This window comes from Callithrix jacchus, chromosome 15 (genome assembly GCF_049354715.1).
Source record: "Callithrix jacchus isolate 240 chromosome 15, calJac240_pri, whole genome shotgun sequence".
In the NCBI taxonomy this organism is placed as follows: domain Eukaryota; kingdom Metazoa; phylum Chordata; class Mammalia; order Primates; family Cebidae; genus Callithrix; species Callithrix jacchus.
The window spans coordinates 68,564,838-68,586,009 of record NC_133516.1 but is presented as its reverse complement, the minus strand read 5'-3'; the positions used below and the strand labels follow the sequence as shown (position 1 = coordinate 68,586,009).

Sequence of the window (21,172 nt, the reverse complement as noted above, 5' to 3'; positions counted from 1 at the left end):
TATAAGAAAGGTGATGAGGCTAGGCCTGGTGGCTCATACTTGTAATCCCAGCACTTTGGGAGGCTGAGGCATGTGGATCCCCTGAGGTCAGGAGATCGAGATCATCCTGCCCAACATGGTGAAAACCCGTCTCTACTAAAAATACAAAAATTAGCTGGACATGGTAGCACGTGCCTGTAATTGCAGCTACTTGGGAGGCTGAGGCAGGAGAATCTCTTGAACCAGGGAGTCAGAGGTTGCAGTGAGCCAAGTTCGTGCCACTGTACTCCAGCCTGGGTGACAGAGCAAGACGCTGTCTCAAAAAAAAAAGAAAAGAAAGGTGATAAGTATCCATTGAATGAAAAAACTACACTAAATCAAACATATAAGGAAAACCCCTTAAGGCTGGCTAACCAGTAAGTTAAATAGTTTCACAAGTATTTTTCATGAATGTGATGAATTACACTAGTATTTTGGTGAGCTGTGTATATTATCTACTATTATTTATAAGGCATGAAGGATAAAAGTATGAAAGACTTAATAGTCCCTCAGGGACTATTAAGATGGAGGGTTGTTTCCAGGAACAGTTGGACTTGCTGTCTCAGGCCCAGCATAACTCAGCCTCCTCTTCCTCCTCATCTTCCTTGACCTCTATGTTTCAACCACCCTGGTTTTCTTTCAGTTCCACAAAAGTACCATGCTCACCCTATCCAGGCATTTGAACAGACAGCTCCACTACACTCAATCTAGCTAACTCTCACTCAACCTTCAGGGGTTTGTTTCCTCAAAAGTCTTCCCAGCCCACCCCTCATCTAGGTCAGCCCTACCTGTTATATATTCTCATGGCAACTGAGCTCCTGCTTCCTGAATGTATTACGATGGTAAGTATTTGTGAAATTATTTGTTAATGACCATCCCCAACTAGACTTTAAGCTCCACATAAGGGAGAGGAAACTATGCCCATCTAGTTCCCCTGTCCCTAGAATATAGTAGGTCTTAAATACATTACCTGACAAACAAGTAAGCAATAGAATAACTAAACAAATAAACAGGGGGAAGGGGAAATTGTATTGGGTTACTGACAATGACTAGGATTTGGGTAAACAAAAATTGCAGGTGTCTAATAAGTGACAGAGCTCAGGTTCAAAGCCAGGTCTGTCTGAAGGGAGGGTCCTGAAGGGAGTTTATAATACTTCCAATGATAGATTGGATTTTTTTTTTTAGAGCTAGGGTCTCACTAGGTTGCCCAGGCTGGTTTCAGACTTCTGGCTTTACGCGATCTCCTCCACTTCGGCCTCCCAAAGCACTGGGTTAAAAGCTTGAGCCATTGTGCACAGCCTAGACTGGATTATTCTTCCCAACTAGGCACCTCCTCCCTCTAGTAATGTTATATATCGCCACTCTTTGCAACATGACCTTTGCAAGACCTCCTACTAGGAGGAATACATCGACCAATGTCATTGACTTTGGCCTTGGTTCTGTGACTTACTTTGGTAATAGAAATGGAAGACATCACCCTGTACTGTTGTTGAGCTGAGACTTTAAGGCATAATAATCACCAAGCTTTTTAAGCTTATACTTTCTACCATCGGAAGAGTAGCACCCAAATGACTGTTCCTCCTCTAGCCTAGATTTTGAAAATAACACATACAATGGTCTGGAACCTGACTCGAAGCTATGTGGCTTATTGAATAAGTTCAGCCTAGTGACACAGCTGAACCACAGCCAACCTGCACACCCATGAATGTGAAACAAATGTTTGCAATTGTAAGCCACTGAGATTTTGGGATTACGTGACATGAAATATTGTCACAGCAGAAACCTAACTAATATGCACGCCTACTCAATGACAGGGTTCCAACTTATTCTTTTTTTCTTTATTTTTGAGATGGAGTTTCGCTTTTGTTGCCCAGGCTGGAGTGCAATGGTGTGATCTTGGCTCACTGCAACCTCTGCCCCACCGCCCCGGTACAAGCGATTCTCCTGCCTCAGCCTCCTGAGTAGCTGGGATTACAGGCGCCTGCCATGACACCCAGCTAACTTTCTGTATTTTTAGTAGAGATGGGGTTTCACCATGTTGGCCAGGCTGGCCTTGAGTTCCAGACCTCAGGTGATCCACCCACCACAGCCTCCCAAAATGCTGGGATTACAGGCAAGAGCCACTACACCTGGCCAGCTGATTTCTTTCAGCATCTAGCACATAGCTGGCTACATAGTGGGTGGTCAATCAATACTGTTAAACCCAATAAATGGCATTCCTCAGGGACTCTGGTGAAATGGACAAAACATTAGCAGTGCTTCCAAAGCAACGATTTTTAAAATGGATAAATCTAACACAAAGTGACTAAAGGGAGAAGCCTTGAGAAAATGGGCTTTTTTATTTTTTGGTTAGGACTGAGAACCTCTTCCGGCACTTTAAGTATAAGCAGATGCTCTGCAGTTTATCTAACTCCTGTCAGATAAACTGATTAAGTATTCAAGAGGCAGAATATCATTTGCTGGTTGGCCTTAAAAAAAGAAAATGTCAAAATTTTAAATAAAAAAAGTTGAATGACTTTTCTCTTGTTATCTGGTATTTCTAACGATATAACTCAAAAACCAGAGGCAGCTAGAGCAAAAAGCTAAACTTTCAGCCCAATCTTTCTTCTGCATGAAGACTTGCATTCCATTTAATTTCATAAACCTGTACTAAGTAACTACCAAGTATTCTGGTGATGGAGGAAAAACAATATCTTAGATCTGAGCCACTGTAAATCTCTTTGGAACCAGGCAGGATATAAAAATATATATACTCCTAAGTTCAACTTAAACTCATAATGCTTTGCAACCTACAAAACATTTCTTCATACATTCCTCATTTCATTTTCACAAGAATATGTGAGACAGATTATTAATTATTATTATTATTTTTGAGACAAAGTCTCACTCTATTGACCAGGCTGGAGTACAGAGATGCAATCTTGGCTCACTGCAACCTCTGCTTACTGAGTTCAAGTGATTTTCCTGCCTCAGCCTCCCAAGCAGCTGGAACTACAGGTGTGTACCACCACACCCGGCTAATTTTTTTATTTTTAAAGTAGAGACAGGGTTTCACCATATTGGCCAGGCTGGTCTTGAACTCCTGACCTCGTGATCGGCCCACCTCAGCCCCCCAAAGTCCTGCGATTACAGGCGTGAGCCACCAAGCCTGGTTTTATTATTTTTATTTTTTAGACAGGGTTTTGCGTTGTCACCCAGGCTTGAGTGCAATGGCATGATCACAGCTCACTGCAGCCTTGACCTCCTAGGCTGAAGTAATCCTTTTGTTTCAGCCATTAGTGTAGATGGGACTACAGGTACAAACCACCACCATAACTGGCTAATTTTATTTTAAAGGGTCTCACTATGTTGCCCAGGCTGGTCTTGAACTCCTGGGCTCAAGTAAGCCTCCTGCCATAGCCTTCCAAAGTGCTGGGACTGCAGGAATGAGCCACCATGCCTGGCCTGGTTATGTTTTTTTATTCCTCTCTGAGATGAGGAAACAGAGGCTTAGCCACATGGCAAGAACCTAGTGGAAAGTGACAGATGTTTGACTCTCTTTCTTCAATGCCACAGGGCCTCATTTCTCAAGACTTAAACATTTATAGATATAACAGAAAACCTCTGAAAAAGAATCAACATACCACTCCAGGGAATATTTTCTGGAGCCGGTCCGCTGCAGCCAGAGCCTTGGGCTTACCACCCCCTAGGCAATCTTCAAACTCATAAAGAGGCTGCCTCACAGGATTGGAGTAGGAGATCTTGGCATTGTCCACAAATGTGATGTGTCTCACGCCCCAACCCTGTGTGGAAACAGGAGATCATGGTGTGTTTCTGATAAACATTTCACAGGGTGCTGTCTCTTGAAATCTCAAAAGTAGTCTTGCTTTGAAGAAGCTTGGGAACCTCAAAACAGAAGAAACCTCAGAAACTGAATTGTGTAAATTCAGTTTATGATAAACAGAATGTTGACTTTCCTTAAAAAAACAACATAATTACATACTCAGTGCCTGGTTTCCTGCAGTAACGAGATTAAAAAATGTTAAAGTGGGACTAATAATTCATTATTTTTGACAGTGTCACCAAAGATTTGGAGGTGAATCCCATAAGAATTGTCTATGTTGTTGTTTTAAAAAGATTAGCAATAGCCCCTAAATGTCCTTGATTTCCCTTAAAGAATAAGTAAGTGTAAATAACAACTATTCTTGAAACTCATTTAAAGCCTGAATAAACTCCTAAGAAAAAATGACTCACAAGTTATTTCCTACTGTATATGTTAGAAAATTTTGTACCATTTATTCAAGAGGCAGAGCCTTATTAATAATCTGGAATTTAGGGAACAAGTCTATATTCTTAGAAATCGTTTTCATGGTTTTATAGGCTTCAGTGATGTCTTCTATAGCAGTTTTATAGAACCATACAATTTTAAAGGTGGTTGGGATCTCTAAAATCCTTAGTCCAATTACTTTGTTTTCCAGATGTGGAAACTGATGCCTGGGAGAGATAAGTGATTTGCCTAAGGCGTACATCTGGTTAATGGTGGGAATGAATGAGCTCTCCAAAGTTGCAACTAAATGAAGTTGCCTACTTCTTGGGGTAGGGTATGGTGGGTATATTGTAGTATATCATAAATAAGTATTAGTGACCTAAGAGACATCCTGCCATGACTGGCTACAAAGCTAAGATTTGGCTCTTATTTCAATATCTTTCCATTAGAAACTGAGACACTCAATTAGATAAAAGGTTTCAGAGGTCCAGCCAACCAGGACCCACTATTCGTTTTCAGGGTTGAGAACAGGACAGAATCTGCCATTTATATGCATAGATTAGACTGGCTGTTTTGAAGCCCACTGGTAACCTTTGGTCTACCACCCAGTTTTGTAAATTATTTTCATAATCTAAGCAACCTACCATGGAGGGAGAATAAAGTCACTTGTGCTTGCTTTGGGGATGTTTATTTCTGAAGTATTTTTGCATTCCTTAAAGCAACTGATGAATGGATAGCAAGGAAGGCAAACTGGGAACGTGCTGGGTAGTAGGAAGGAAGCCAGATACATTACAAACATGCCATAGGTTAGTCACATGCAGGTGTATTTGCACACTTAACTTTTGGTTTCCTGGAATGCTACACAGTTTAAATGGCTAATCTGCAAAGATTAAAGAAAATTACAATGCTCAATGCTGGTGAGGATGTGGTAGGGAGAAGAAAACCATCTTACTGACTGAGAATGTTAAAGTGGTCTAGTCTTTTTGGAAATCAATTTGGCAATATGTTTCTAGAATCTTAAGAATACCCATTATCCTATGACCTACTTCCAGCAATTTATCCTAAGAAATAATCTGACACACTGACCAAGATGCAGTCACAAAGATGCTCTGCAGCACAATTTACAATTGTAAAAAACTGGAAACAATGTTAAATCCAAAGAGGAGAAGGATACAGTAAGTTATGTTTCATCATATAAGAAGGCATATTCTATAGTCATAAAGCTTTAACAGGCATGGCAGTGAACTTGTGCAGTCCCGACTACTCAGGAGGCTGAGGTGGGAAGATCACAAGGTCCAGTCCAGCCTGGGCAGCAAAGGCTCAAAAATAAAAAGAAAGCTTCATAGACAGACATCATTTTTAATGACATGCTAATTGGTAACAGCAAAGGACATTATTATATGTCTAATAAAATGTTAAAACACATATTAAACATTGGAAAGTGACAAGTCTGCTTTATGACTTTTATACTTTACAAATTTTCTATAATGGCTTTATGTTGACTTTGCAATTTTGAAAAGTGATAGGAAAATCTAAGCATCTAATAATTTTAGAACCTAGAGAAAGACAGTAAAATAAATTTCACAAAAGGAGGGAAAAATTAATAAAGATAAAAGTAGATATTTATGAATCTGAAAGCAAAATGAGACAGAAAACAAAAATTATAGAACTAATAAATAAAGTATTTAGTGCTCCAAAACGACTGGTTAAATAGACAAGTCTCTCTAGTAAGGCTATGAGAAGAAAAGAAAAACCACAAATGTACAACATTAGGAATATGGAAAGATTTTTAAAAAGAAGATTTAAAAATAAGATAATATCATACATATTTTATGTCAATTAATTAATTTTTTGTTTTTGAAATGGACTCTCATTCTGTAGGCCAGGCTGGAGTGCAGTGGCATGATCTCAGCTCACTGCAACCTCCACCTCCTAAGTTGAGATCATGCCTCTGTACTCCAGCCTAGGTGACAGATTAAGACTTTGTCTCAAAAAAAATTAATGAAAAACATAAATATTTAAAATGTTTATATTCAAATTCTATACTCTAACATAGCAATTCTACGTATAGGGCTTTTTTCCTAAAAAAAAAAAAAAATCCTATGGATATGCAAACATACAAGTATAAGAATGTTTTCTAATAGAGAACAGTCTCTAATAGAAAAAAATACAAAGCAACTTGAAATTGATTCAATAAATTAAGAACATAGTCATACAACAAAATACCACATATACATACTATGGAAACATAGAAAGGTAGTCTAGTCACAGTCATTTTTTTATCTAGTTAAAAATCTGTTAAAGATCATATGTTATGATCTAATTTTTATAAATATAAATAAATATCAGCAAAGATAAGATTTCTCTATATTTAGATATGCCTACAATAACATCTGGGAAAGAGACTGCATACTAATCTACAAAGTCTACTTAACCAGAAATGGGACTTAAAATGGGTGTAGAAGACTTCCTGTTTCTATCTGATGGCAAAAGCTTGTATTTCTTTTACAACTAAAAAGATAACAAGAAAAGGAAAAAGGAAGGGGGGGGAGAAGGAGGGGAGGGGGAGCTGAGAGATGGAGAGTAAAACAAGAAGAGAAGCTGCAATTTCAAAGGTGCCATTTGTACCCCCCAACCCCGACTTACCATCAATGTCCTAGCTACATTGCAACCCAAGGTGCCGGCTCCAAGCAGCAGACATTTGACAGACACAATCTTGTCCAAGTCTAATGTAGGGACCAATCTCCAACACATCAGTTTGAGATTTAGATCCACTGATGACTCAGCTAACCTAGAAAAGGAGAGATTTACTTATTCAGTCACTAATTTGTGCAATAATCTTGTCCTAAAAGATATTAAGTGGCTATGCAAGAAAATAAGAAATACATAATAAGGAAATTGGGATAAAAGGAAAAAGAAGATGAAGCTGGAGGGTAAGCAGGGAGGAGAAAGGCTCCCACACAGCAGCATGCTGTTGGAGTCCTCTGCAATGAGGGGGTGGGGGCCACAAATTTGATACTGAGCTCCCAGCAGCAAAGGTGAAAAGGGAAGAACATGACCAGTTAAAGGAATCACACCTTTGATTAAAAGGAAAGTTTTTCCTAATACCGAAAACAGAAATTTCTCCCATATCTCCTTAACAAAGAGTGCATTCAGGCCGGGTACAGTGGCTCATGCCTGTAATCCCCGCATTTTGGGAGGCCGAAGTGGGCAGATCACTTGAGTCAGGAGTTCGAGACCAGCCTAGCCAACATGGTGAAACACTGTCTCTACTAAAAATACAAAAATTAGCTGGGTGTGGTGGCGGGCACCTGTAATTCCAGCTACTCGGGAGGCTGAGGCAGAAGAATTGCTTGAACCAGGAAGTCAGAGGTTGCAGTAAGCTGAGATCATGCCATTGCACTCCAGCCTGGGTGACAAGAACAAAACTCCATCTCAAAAAAAAAAAACAAAAAAAGAAAAAGAAAAGAAAAAAGAGTGCACTCAGATTCACCCTTAAATACAGTACTGGTTTCCATGAAATATTTCTTCTAATATCCTTCAAGGTGGGCCAATAAGGGCAGGGCGTGGTGTCTCATGCCTGTAATTCCAGCACTTTTGGAGGCTAAAGCAGGCGGATCACGAGGTCAGGAGTTCAAGACCAGCCTGGACAACAAGGTGAAACCCTATCTCTACTAAAAATACAAAAAATTAGCTGAGTATGGGTGTGTGCTTGTAATCCTAGTTACTTGGGAGGCTGAGGCAGGAGAATTTCTTGAACTCAGGAGATGGAGTTTGCAGTAAGCAGAGATAGTGCCATTGCACTGCAGCCTGGGTGACAGAGCAAGACTCCATCTTGGGGGGGTGGGAAGGCCGGGTGTGGTAGCTCACACCTGTAATCCCAGCACTGTGGGAGGCCAAGGTGGGCAGATCATGAGCTCAGGAGATCGAGAGCATGCTGGCTACCATGGTGAAACCCTGTCTCTACTAAAAATGCAAAAAATTAGCCAGGCGTGGTGATGCACACCTGTAGTCCCAGCTACACGGGAGGCTGAGGAAGAAGAATCGCTTGAATCTGGGAGGCAGAGGTTGCAGTGAGCAGAGATCGTGCCACTGTACTCCAGCCTGGGTGACAGAATGAGACTCTGTCTCAGAAGAAAAAAAAAAAAAAAAAAGGTAGGTCAATAGGACCAAGCTAGAGGACAATCCATAAAGGATAGAAAGACAGTACAGGTACACTACACTGGTGGCCTGAGAGCATGAGCCTGAAACAAGAACAAAATTTAGAATATCTAGATCAGACAAACAGTGTGCCCTTCAGGATATCCATTGTTAATATTAATTCTCACAACCAAACCTCAATTAAAGAGCAGAATAACACATGGCAGCATGAATGGCACCCCTTGGGATGAATTCCACAATGCTGCGTTGGCCTGACAGAACTTGGTGTGTGCCCTGGTTACGAAAAGTCCAAATGGAGAAAACAACTTCCAAAATATACCTTTTAGGGTCCATACATTCACTGAGGTTCACCATCCTTGGTCCCATGCCTCCTTTCTGGTTCTTTTCCCATCCAACTGCTTTAGGACAATCTTAAAGCAAATAAAACACAAAGCTTAATGAAGGAGGGAAGAATAAAAACAAACAGATCAAACAGCAAGCTTGCATAAAAAAGACTGACATTTATAATGGCCCATGCATTGATACTTTGCTTCTTTCTAAAAGAGACCTGAGGGCCTAATTTCCATGGGCTTGCCACAGTTGCCTCCCCATCTTCCTCAGCTACTGGGAATGTTGTTCAGAGACCATCAGTCCCAAGCAATCTTCCTGCACAGGAGCTTCTGAAATAGCCTTCAACTCTGCCCCAAGGTGCCTCAACTTTCACTGTTACTAGAAGTTGAAAAAAAGAAAAAGACAGTCTTATCTGGGGTAGGTATAACCCCACTGAGGCTTCTCTAAACAAGCCAAGCCAATGTAACTGCAGCACACCTTCACTGAAGTTCCTAGTGGGATTTGAACCTCTAAATTCAGTATGTCCCTTCTGTTGCTCACTTATCATGTCCCTCTGCTGAGCCTGTCACTACACCTGTGTGTAGGTCACAGTCCAAGGTGACTGTCCTTTAATTAAGCTGCCCTTTCCTTTAAGCTCCTCTGTATCCATTCAGAACTTTCCCTTCTCTGACCTCTCCCTTCCCCGCTGCCCCCTTTTAATCCCTGCTATGGGAGCCTCTGTAATTCCAGTCAGTTCCAATTCCAGAAGTTCCTAAAGTGTGTCCTATTCAATAATCTCAGAGGATAAGGATCCTGTGGCTAAACAGACTTGGGAAATGCTTCTATACTTATATCTATCTTCTGTATTCTAGCCCCCACTATCGCTGAAACCTGGCCATTCACACTGCACATGAGGTAGATAAAGCTCTGAGACTTGCTTGGTGGAACCACAGCCTTGTAAATCTTGTTAGTGGATCCACCCACTCTCTTGTGCTCCCTACATCTCAGGACCTCTGCTGCTCCCCGTTTCTCATTGAATTTCCACTGCTCACAATAAAGCCTGAACTCCTGAGCAAGGAATTCACCCCACCACAGCCTACACTTCCAGCATCATCTTCACTGTCTGCCTTAAGCAGCAGACTCTGCAAGAACAGAAACTCCTTGACTTGAAGTTAAGATGTACGGGACTAGGAGGGGAAATTTTCATTTTGTTTCTAATTGTATGCTGGTTTTCTTTGTCCATTCTCCTACTTCTGAATTTCTATCAAGATCGCAATTTTCCTTTCCTTGGGAAACTTTTCAGCTTTTGACATTATAAAAGAATAGTATTGCCCAATATAATGAGGGAACCGAGAAGGTATTGATTTCCTTTACATGATCTTTATGATCTTTTGTTTCTGCGATAGAATGACCAATGAGAAACCATAAGGCCAATTAATTATCCTTGAAAGCTACTTGGGCTCCCGTTTGGCTGAGGGTGTCATTCACAGCCAGAAGCCAGCAAACAAATGTCATTCCCCTTTTAAATTGGGTTCTCTGATTTGGCTTTTTAAAAATGCCATGAAAAATTAAAACTGAAATAATAAAATTTTCTTATTTTAAACAGGGTCTTGCTATGTTGCTGAAGCTGGTCTTGAACTCCTGGGCTCAAGTGATCCTCCAGCTTAAGTCTCTGGAGTATCTGGGATTACATGCATAAGCCATCACACAAAGTCAAATTTGAGTTTCTTAAAGAGGTCAAGATTTCAGAATTATTTTTCTGGGGGGAAAAAAAAGAGTTCACACCTGCCATTCATTGATATTTTGTTTGATTTTATTACTATTCTTAGACTGAATTTAAAAATGTGTCTCTCAACAGCAAATACATGGAATCAACTTAAATGCCCATCAATGATAGACTGGATAAAGAAAATGTGGTATACATACACCATGGAATACTATGCAGCCATAGAAAAGAATGAGACCATGTCTTTTGTGGGAACATGGATGGAGCTGGAGGCCATTATGTTTAGCAAACTAATGCAGGAACAGAAAACCAAATACCACATGTTCTCACTTATAAATGGGAGCTAAATGATGAGAACTCATGACACAAAGGGGAATAACAGACACTGGGGCCTACTTGAGGGTGGAGGGTGGGAGGAGGGAGAGGAGCAGAATAACTGCTAGGTACTAGGCTTAGTACCTGGCTGATGAAATAATCTGCACAACAAACCCCTGTGAAACAAGTTTATTTACATAACAAACCACATATACCCCTAAACCTAAAAGTTTTTTTTTTTTTTAAATGTGTGTCTGATATACAGCACAGGAACTTGATAGGAACTATAGAATCACAGCCTAGTACTGTAATTTGTAACTCTAGTCTAGGTTTTCTCCTGTTACAGGTTAGAAATTATCAGAAAAAAAAACCACCATAATTTCAAATTAAAAGCTCTCTATACTTAAAAGGTTACAGATGCTGGGCTCATGTCTAGTCCAAGTACTTGGGAGGCTGAGGCAGGAGGACTGCAGGAGGAAGGATTTAGCCCACAAGTTCAAGGCCAGCCTGGGCAATATAAGAAGACCTCATCTCTCAAAAAATAAAAATAAAAAGGGTATAGCCATTTCTAAGAAAATTGGATGCCCTTTAAAGTTAATAATGAAGAAAAACCACATATGGCAATAGTATTTAATTTACTATACCTGCTTCCATGTAACCTATAAGATATACACCGAATTAAATGAGAAATTTTTTTTTTTTTTTTTGAGACAGAGTTTCAATTTGTTACCAGGCTGGAGTGCAGTGGCACAATCTCGGCTCACTGCAACCTCCGCCTCCCGGGTTCAAGTGATTCTCCTGCCTCAGCCTTCCAAGTAGTGGGACTACAGGTGCATGCCACCACGCCCAGCTAATTTTTGTATTTTTAGTAGAGATGGAGTTTCACCACGTTGGCCAGGATGGTCTTGATCTCTTGACCTCAAGATCTGCCTGCCTTGGCCTCCCAAAGTGCTGGGATTACAGGCATGAGTCATAGCGCCAGGCCAGAAGAATTCCTTATAAAGTTGTATTTACTGTAAAGTTTTATTTACAGCTAAGAGGGAACATACTAGTTTACATGAAAAACAGGAAATTCGGCCTGGCACGGTGGCTCAAGCCTCTAACCCCAGCACTTTGGGAGGCTGAGGCGGGTGGATCACCAGGTCAAGAGATCGAGACCATCCTGGCCAACATGGTGAAACCCCATCTCTACTAAAAATACAAAAATTAAATGGGTGTGGTGGCATGCGCCTGTAGTCCCAGCTACTTGGGAGGCTGAGGCAGGAGAATTGCTTGAACCCGGGAGGCAGAGGTTGCAGTGAACCGAGATTGTGCCACTGCACTCCAGCCTGGTGCCTGGCAACAGAGTGAGACTCTGCCTCAAGAAAAAAAAAAAGAAAAGAAAAACAGGAAATTCATTTGCCTTTCTTAAGCTAAATAATCTACATTTAATATCAGGCATAAAGAAGATGTGTTAAAGGCTTTATTGGATGACAGAAATCCTTTCTCGAATGGAAATGCACAGTGTGGTTCCTGGGTTTAAATGTCAGCATTGGCCAGGTGTGGTGGCTCATGCCTGTAATCCTAGAACTTTGGGAGGCTGAGGCAGGCAGACTGTCTGAGCTCAGGAGTTCAGATCAGCCTAGGCAACATGGTGAAATCCCATCTCTACTAAAATACAAAAAATTAGCCAAGTGTGGTAGCATGTGCCTGTAGTCCCAGCTACTCTGGAGGCTGAGGTGGAAGAACTGCTTGAACCCAGGAGGCAGAGGTTGCATTAAGCTGAGATTGCGACCCTGCACTCCAGTCTGGGTGACAGAGTGAGACATTGTAGCCAAAAAAAAAAAAAAGTCAACATCATCAAGTGAAGCATGAGCCTTACCACAGAGAGTAGGGTGTAAGAATAACTCAGTGCCTTTGTCATAGACGTAGAAAGAAAACTGACTTCCCACAGAGTGGTTGGCAAGGTTAAGTGAGTACCTGATGGAAGGTACCTGGCAGCTTGTCAGACATACAAACCAGATCCACATTAGTTAACTCTCACCTCATTCCCTGAGACCGTACTTGTCCAACTGGCGGCCCAGTGTGGCTTTGAATGTGGCCCAACACAAATTCATAAACTTTCTTAAAACATTATGAGATTTCTTTGCAATTTTTTTAAAGCTCATCAGCTATCATTAGTGTTAGTGTATTTTATGTGTGGCCCAAGACAATTCTTCCAATGTGGCCCAGGAAAGCCAAAAGACTGTACGCCCCGTGACTATCTTGAAGTGTGGTTTAATAAAACAAAGATACGGCACATAAGTTAATACACAGGAGCTATTTTAGAATTTGCCAGAAGAGGGTGCTACATCCAATGCAAATATCTACAGAAAACAGAAAGGCAAAGGCTCTAAACTGAAGAGCAGTTTCCTCCTTTGACTGATCAAGCAGAAGTACTCTGTCAATTTTTCAGTCTGTAAAAACATCTGTGTTAGAGCATTGAATCGCTGAAAAAATGTCATCTGAGCCAATCTTGAATCCTTCTGACTTTAGCATTCTAGAAAAGATCTTAGAAGTTTTTTTTTTTTGAGACATAGTCTTGCTGTGTCACCCAGGCTGAAGTGCAGCAGTATTATTGGCTCACTACAACCTCCACTCCCAGGTTCAAGTAATTCTCCCACCTCAGCCTCCTGAGTAGCTAGGATTACAGGCACCCACCATCACTCCTGGCTAATTTTTGTATTTTTAGTAGAGATGGGGTTTCACCATGTTGGCCAGGCCACTCTCGAACTCCTGACCTCAGGTGATTCACCCGCCTCGGCCTCCCAAGTGCTGGGATTACAGACCTGAGCCACTGCGCCCGGCCTTGGAAGAGATTTTGACACCACCTCCTCATCACACACACATTTTAAGATATTTATGGCATAAGGAAAGAAATGTGCCTAGGAACCATGAGGATGGTGTGAGGAACAACAAATTAATATATGTGAGGCCAGGCTCGGTAGCTCACACCTGTAATCTCAGCACTTTGGGAGGCCAAGGTGGGTGGATCACTTGAGGTTGGGAGTTCAAGACCAGCCTGACCAACATGGTTAAACCCACCTCTACTAAAAATACAAAAATTAGTCAGGTGTAGTGGCAGGCTCCTGTAATCCCAGCTACTTGGGAGGCTGAGGCAGGAGAATTGCTTGAACCTGGGAGGCAGGGGTTGCAGTGAGTCGAAATCAGGCCATTGCCCTCCAGCCTGGGTGACAAAGCTAGACTCAGCCTCAAAAAAATAAAATAAAATAAAATAAATATATATATACATTTTATATATATATATACACATTGTGAATGTGCTCTGAAAAGCATACAAATCACAGAGATGAGGGACTATTTTAGCAAGAAATATAAAAGTGCTGTGGTTTATGTGAGCTAGGAAATTCACATAACATTTATTAAGCACCTATGATGTGCCAGAAATTGTGCTCTGACTTTGACATAGGACATGAATTCCTGATAAGAAATACTCTCAAAGCAGGACATTATATCCTTATTTCACTCACACTTGAGTATGTATTCCATCTCTGAGACATATGTAAAAATATCTCTCCATATATGTATATATATATACAAATACATACACATATTTAATCTATAGATACAATGTCTCTAAGTTTCTAAATTTATAAAATGGGGATAAAAGCTGATGATCCTCACATAAAGATCAAATGAAGATATTAAATGTGGAGGGAGAAATGGCATTTTTGTTTACTTTACTACCTGGAGAACAGGATCACACACAACTTTAAGTACATAACAAATAAACATGTAAGTGCATTAATACTTCATCTTTCCTGGCCGGGCACGATGGCTTACACCTGTAATCCCAGCACTTTAGGAGGCCAAGGCAGGCAAATCACAATGCCAGGAGTTCAAGACCATCCTGAACAAAATGGTGAAACCCCATCTCTACTAAAAACACAAAAATTAGCTGGGTGTGGTGCCCCCGTGCCTGTAATCCCAGCTACTCAGGAGGCTGGGGCAGGAGAATTGCTTGAACCCAGGAGGCGGAGATTGCAGTGAGCAGAGATCATGCCACTGCACTCCAGCCTGGCGACAGAGCAAGACTCCATCTCAAAAAACAACAACAAAAAAAAAAAAACCAAAAAAACACTTTAGCCTTCCTTTAAGAATAGACAGGAATAAAGATTTTGTGTTAAACAAAAGTAAAATTGAAAACAAGGAGCAGAGAACAAATCATGAAGACTGAAAAAAACGCCAAGAGAAAATTTCCTGGTCACAATCTTTGCCTTTGTTCCAGTCTGAATAGCAGAGCGTGCCCTCTGTTAGAAGTAGGTGTCTGCATTGGCAAAGAGGTACTAGTTGTACTTTTCTCTTCCTTTCTTCTGTCATTGTGAAGGGATGAAAAGAAAGTAAACCTGGTTCCATTTCTGATAAATGATAATTATATGCATTTTCAAAGACCAGCAAATTACCTGGGCTAAATGCCATTTCTGGAAGCTTCACTTCGAAGATGATGCTGTGGGCAACATCTCTCGCCCCCTGCATGGTACGGTCACGGAAGCAAAGGACTTCAACAGACTGGAAACTGCTACTCCTGTTGTCATGCCCGGATTTTTATTTATTTATTATTTTTGTTAAAAGGAAGGAAAAGAAAAAGCTCACATAAGAGCTTCAGTAAACCAGCTGGAGAAAATTCAATGCATTGTAATTATGCCACTCTGACACCCGAGGGAGATGGTCTTAACCTTTTTGAACATATTCATATTATGGTTTATCTGTCCAATGTTTAGAGGCTGAACAATGAACTGGCTGAGGTGAATTTTATATTACAATCATATTGCACATAAATAATTCTGACAAATAAATCTTTTAAATGCAGGGAAAAAATGCTCACAAGACATTTAGGAAAAAACCTCTAAGCAGTAGCACCTCAGTCAGTAGTGAGGAAGTCCATTTACACTTTGTTGACTTACCACCTGGATAATTGTGGATTGTCTCCCTCAAAGGACAATCTGTAATTTATCTATCTTCATATTTTTAAATAAACATTTTTATTTAAGTAAAGTAGACACAAAGAAAATTACACAAATCCCAAGTATAAAGAAGGCTGTCTCATGCCTTCCCTTAGTCATTAACCACTCCCTTCAAAAGTAACAACTACTCTTAAGTCCATACATTGGTTTTGCCTGTTTTGAACTTTACATTAATGGAATCACAGAATATGTATTATTTAGGTCCAGCTTATTTCGCTTAATTTTATACTTTTAAAATTCATTCATGTTGATTTCTGTTAATAGTTCACTCAGATTCACTGTAACATGGTATTTCATCGTAAGGGATATACTATAAATTATCATTCATTTCATTATTGAAGAACTTGTGGGTTATTCCCAGCTTTTGGTTATTAAGAATAATGCTTCTGTAAACATTCTTGTATATGTGTTCTGCTTCTATTTATGTATGTATTTCAGTGAACAATCTACTTGAGAGTAACACTGCTGAGCCATAGATATTTTAATTTTGGTAGATACTGCTTAACATTTTTCCAGCAGTATTTGAGAGTTCTAGTTGTTCCACATTGTTGACAACACTTGGTATGGATGTTTTTGTTAAATACTTTTGGTGGATATGTTGAAGCATCTCATTATGGTTTTAATTTTTATTTCCTTAATGACATGATATTGGGCATCTTTTCAAATGTATATTGGCTTTTAATATATCCTCTGTTTTAATTATTTTAGGGTTAAGAAAAATGGAGAATGACAGCAGTAGGAAAATCCTATCTGAAAGCAACCCAGACAGCTAGAAGGGAGGGCGACAGAATTTGTGTCAGGACCTGTGGCTACCAACTCTACCATATGCGAAAACATCTTTAGTACAGAATATTCAGAGTATGTGGCTCCCTAACAGACCTGATTAAGCCTCATATGGAAATTGGGTTATGACTGATTTACTGATTGCCTGGTTTCCATGCCCAAAATGAAAAAAAAAAATCTATTTAGGAAAACAGAGATACAGATATAAACAGACACATTGTAAACACATACTGACAGAGGCAGACAGACAGACAGACAGACAAACACACACTCTTGTAAATACCATCTGTGGGCTGCTAGGACCAAAAAATTCCTCAAAGGCCATCCAGGGTACTGGGCTAAGTTACAGGGATCATATACACCAATTGTTATCTGTGAACAAAAAAGACTTTCTGAGTGAGTCGAGTATCATGTCAGCTTCACAATACAGACGTTGCTTATATTTCCTCTTTGCTTTTTTATGCTTTCTGCAAAGCCTTAAAAATTAGACACCTGGAAAAGGGCTAAGGGGAGAAGAAAAAAGCCACAGGATGTCACTCTAGATATAGAACTTCCTGATGGTAGGGGCTATCAAATTCTTGCCTGCACACCCTGTGCCTTGCATTGGGCCTGGCAGAAAGTAGGAGCTAAGTACATTTAGAAGGAAGAAAGACTGGAAGGAAGATGGGGAATGAAGGAGGACAGTCAACAGGGCTTGCATAGAGATCCTCTTGTGGAAAAAAAATATAATCTGTGAAAATGCCTCATTTTTATGCAATGGGAAAATCAAAGAAGGGCCACTACCAATGTAAGTCTATAGTCAGATCAAGTTAAACAGCCAGTTACCCTTGATTTTGCTAACATATATTTCCTTCACCCCTTTCCCATCCCACTCCAATCCTGATCATCATCTGGAAAACACTACTCAATTTAAAATACCATTTCTTTAGTGAAGACTTCCCCTGAAAGAAGTAGTCGGCCTATCCTCGCTGCTTCCATAGCACTTTGAACATTATGTACAATATTTTTCACTTTTCTATTTCCTTCCTTTCAAAGACAATGAGTATCCAGCACTCAGATACTGACTTTGAAATACCATTCTCACATGGTTAATTCTAGGGCTCAGGCAGGAAAAAAACAAGAGAAGCTTGGAGCATCTTATAGTACCAGGAAATAAGGAGATATTCAAAAAACAAATGGTCTGGGGCATGCCAAGGGGATACAGGCACCAACTGAAAGAGTTCTCAATGGCCAAGGCTGGAACAGTTTGTGCAACAATATAAATAATATGATGTTGAATTACAACCCAAAGTATAAAATAAGTATCTACGAGTCTACACTGATATAAATAAAGAATGGAATAAATGTGAAGGAACAAGTCTTCCTTAAAGAAAATTTTCAAACAATATATAAAAATACTGCCCTCTTTAGGAGCAAAATTTAACCCTTCCCCTTCTAAAAGGTAGCTCAATCAGTGATTTTTTCCAAAGAAAAAATAGTAACGTTACAGTGGAGAAATCTGGCAAATATTACCTTAACTAAGCAATCACTTTAACATTACCAAGGATGTCACATGGATATCAGGTGATAAGGGCACTTCACTCAGTGGTATTCTTTCCAAAAACCAATAACCCCAGTCTAATCACAAGAAAACATCAGACAAATGCAAATTAAGATACATTCTATAAAAATAACTAATCAGTACCTCAAAATGTCAAGGTGATTAAAAAAAAAAGTGTAAGAAACAATTACAGATCAGAGGAAACTTAGGAGGAGACATGACAACAAATTGCAATGTACTAGTATCCTGGACTAGATCCTGAACAGAAAGATGATATTATAGGAAAAACTGGTGAAATCTGAAATGTCTAGAGTTGAGTTAATAGTAATGTACGAATGCTGGGTTCTCAATTTTGACAAATGAACCATGGTGATATGATGTGACAACCCTATAGAAAACTGATACTGGGTGCAGGTATATGGGAATTCTCTGTACTGTCTTTGCTGCTATCTTCTATATATCTAAAATTATCCCAAAATAAAGTTTATTTCAAAAAAATGAAGACAAAGAGCAACATCTGCAGAGCTGAGAGTATCTTTTTCATCTCTCCATTATCAGTTCATAAATACAGAGCAGACAATTGGTAAATGTTTTTTGAATGATAAAAAGGTAGACGGATGGATAAATGAGTGGAAGAAAGAAAGGAGGGATACAGAGTGGATGGGGTGAGGGAGAAAAGTGGCTGGCAGAGAACCATAAATTGACCCATAGGTCTCCTTTATAAGCATAGCATGGATTAAATGAAAACACAGCTGATACATTTTTGTTAAATCTAGATCCAGTTAGTTCTATAAGGATGGAATCAGCCTACACACTCCCATTTATTTCTCACAATGCTTGGTATAGTATCAGCCACAAAGTAGGAGCTTAACCAATATTCAGAAGGAATAGCCATAACCCCACCATCCTGAGAGAACTATTAACATCTTGGTGTATAACTGCCCATAAACTTATTATTTGCATAAATATATTTTAATTACTAGGACTTTGAAACAAACTATAAATACTATAAATCATGCTATAAATACTGTCTTTGTTGTTGTTGTTTTGAGACAGAGTCTCACTCTATTACCCAGGCTGGATGGAGTACAGTGACACAATCTCGGTTCACTACAACCTCCACCTCAAGTGATTCAAGCGATTCTTGTGCCTTAGCCTCTACAGTACCTGAGACTACAAACAGGCGTGCACTACCAGGCCCGGCTAAGTTTTAGTATTTTTCAGTAAAGACGGGGTTTCACCATGTTGGCCAGGCTGGTCTCAATCTCCTGGCCTCAAGTGATCCACAAGCCTTGGCCTCCTAATGTGCTGGGATTACAGGCAGGAGCCACTGTGCCCAGCCTAAATATTATTTTATATCTCTTATTGTATTGTGAACTGCCTTCCATGCCACTAAATGTTCTACAACCATTGTGAGTAATGGCTGAATGGCATTCCATTGTATTGATGTACCAAACTTTTTTCTATTTTCTTTTGAAGGACAATTAAGTAGTTTTCATCTGCTCAATCTCTGAAAATGAATTTTGCTACGGTCCTATCAGATAACTACTGTATATTTCAAAGACAATCTTTAAAATATTTGCAACCTTTTCCATTATATGTAATTTTCTTATTCCTAAAAATTGAAGCATTTTCTGTCTAAATGCATGTTTGTGTCTTAAATGCAAATAGACAGATTCATATTTAATTTAATATAAAGAGGTCCACAGCTATGGTCATCCTTTTAGGAAATATCTTTATTTGAGATTTCTTTTTCCACAGAGATAAGGTATCAGTATCTAGGGCTCTTTTAAAAATAGAGTATGCTGAGTAGCCTCTTACTAAATCAGGCCTAGGGCAAAGTACTCAACCCTCCAAGCCACAATTTAATCATGGAGGAATATATTATATTCCTCCATATTGATGCAGCTGGTCTACTCCATGCACTTGAATTTGGGGTTTATTAGAGAGGGTGCTCTTAAAAACAAAAGAAAACATCTCTGGACTATTTGTCATTATCATGAAAACTCCAGACTGGCTCTATGTCTTCCCATGCGCCTCAAAATGTGGTACATGCCCCAGCAGCATGAATGCGTCACCCTTCCCTGGGAGCCTTCAGAAATGCAGAATCCCAGGCCTTCTCCCCAGACCTGCTGAATCAGAGTCTGCATTTTAATAAGAACCCAGGTGATTCATACATACATAGAGAAAATAATATATTCCTCCATGACAGAGGAAATAATATATTACTTATTTCACAGAGCTGTAGTGAGGATTAAATTAGCAATACTAAACATGAAAAAGTCCAGTACATACATAGTGCTACTAATATGATTATTGGTGATAGACTCAGAATCTCCAGTGGTGAGCCCAACAATCTGTATCTTTATCTGTACTAGGGTCGTGAACAAACCTGATGCAGCTGGTCCACTCCATGGACTTGAATTTGGGGCATATTAGAGAGGTTGCTCTTATAGACAAAAGAAAACATCTCTAGACTGTCATTATCGTGAAAACTCTGGATTGGCTCTATGTCTTCCCATGCTTCTCAAAATGTGTGCCCCAGAAGCATGCATGCATCAGCCTTCCCTGGGAGCCTTCAGAAATGCAGAATCCCAGGCCTCCTCCCCAGACCTGCTGAATCAGAGTTTGCATTTTAATAAGAACCCAGGTGATTTATACACCCATGGAAGTTTCAGAAGCACTGCTTCTCCTCAACCTTCTATAGCTGTGGGTCTCAAACCTGAAGACGCTTGGGTATCACCTGGAGAGCTATCAAAAATACTGCTGCCAAGTATCCAGAGGTTCTAGTTTAATTGATCTGGTATTGGCTTAAGAATTAGTTATTTTAAAAGATCTTCAGGTGATTCTAATGTGCAGGTTACAAACTTATTGTTTGTCTGTAGCAGTTTCTAAAAGTATCGTCCGGCACAGACCACCTGCAGCAGAATTGCCTAGAAGCCTGATGAACTTGCACAACACCCTACCCACACACATACACACAATCTGATCCCAGACCTTTCTAGGTACCACCAATATGTCCAGTGCATATCCAGTGAATATTCCATGTGATTCTTATGTACGCTATCTTA

General features: G+C 39.9%; 1 protein-coding gene across 25 annotated transcripts in view; it reads right to left on the bottom strand.

The window, feature by feature from the left end:
• The window catches only part of ATG7 (autophagy related 7), a 275,247-nt gene that overhangs the window by 193,373 nt on the left and 60,702 nt on the right, over positions 1–21,172 (bottom strand). For 23 of the 25 annotated variants that reach the window (XR_008476829.2, XR_013527506.1, XR_013527507.1 and 20 more), the window contains 5 exons: positions 16,845–16,933; positions 15,218–15,339; positions 8,745–8,835; positions 6,911–7,055; positions 3,642–3,800 (listed from right to left, as the gene is read on the bottom strand). Coding sequence is in view for 20 of the 25 variants with exons in the window: in XM_035273644.3 (XP_035129535.1) it covers positions 3,642–3,800; positions 6,911–7,055; positions 8,745–8,835; positions 15,218–15,339; positions 16,845–16,933 (606 nt within the window). In the remaining 5 variants the exon portion in view is untranslated. The remainder of the gene's footprint in view (positions 1–3,641; positions 3,801–6,910; positions 7,056–8,744; positions 8,836–15,217; positions 15,340–16,844; positions 16,934–21,172) is intronic. The other 2 variants (XM_078351657.1, XM_078351659.1) reach the window with 1 other exon arrangement.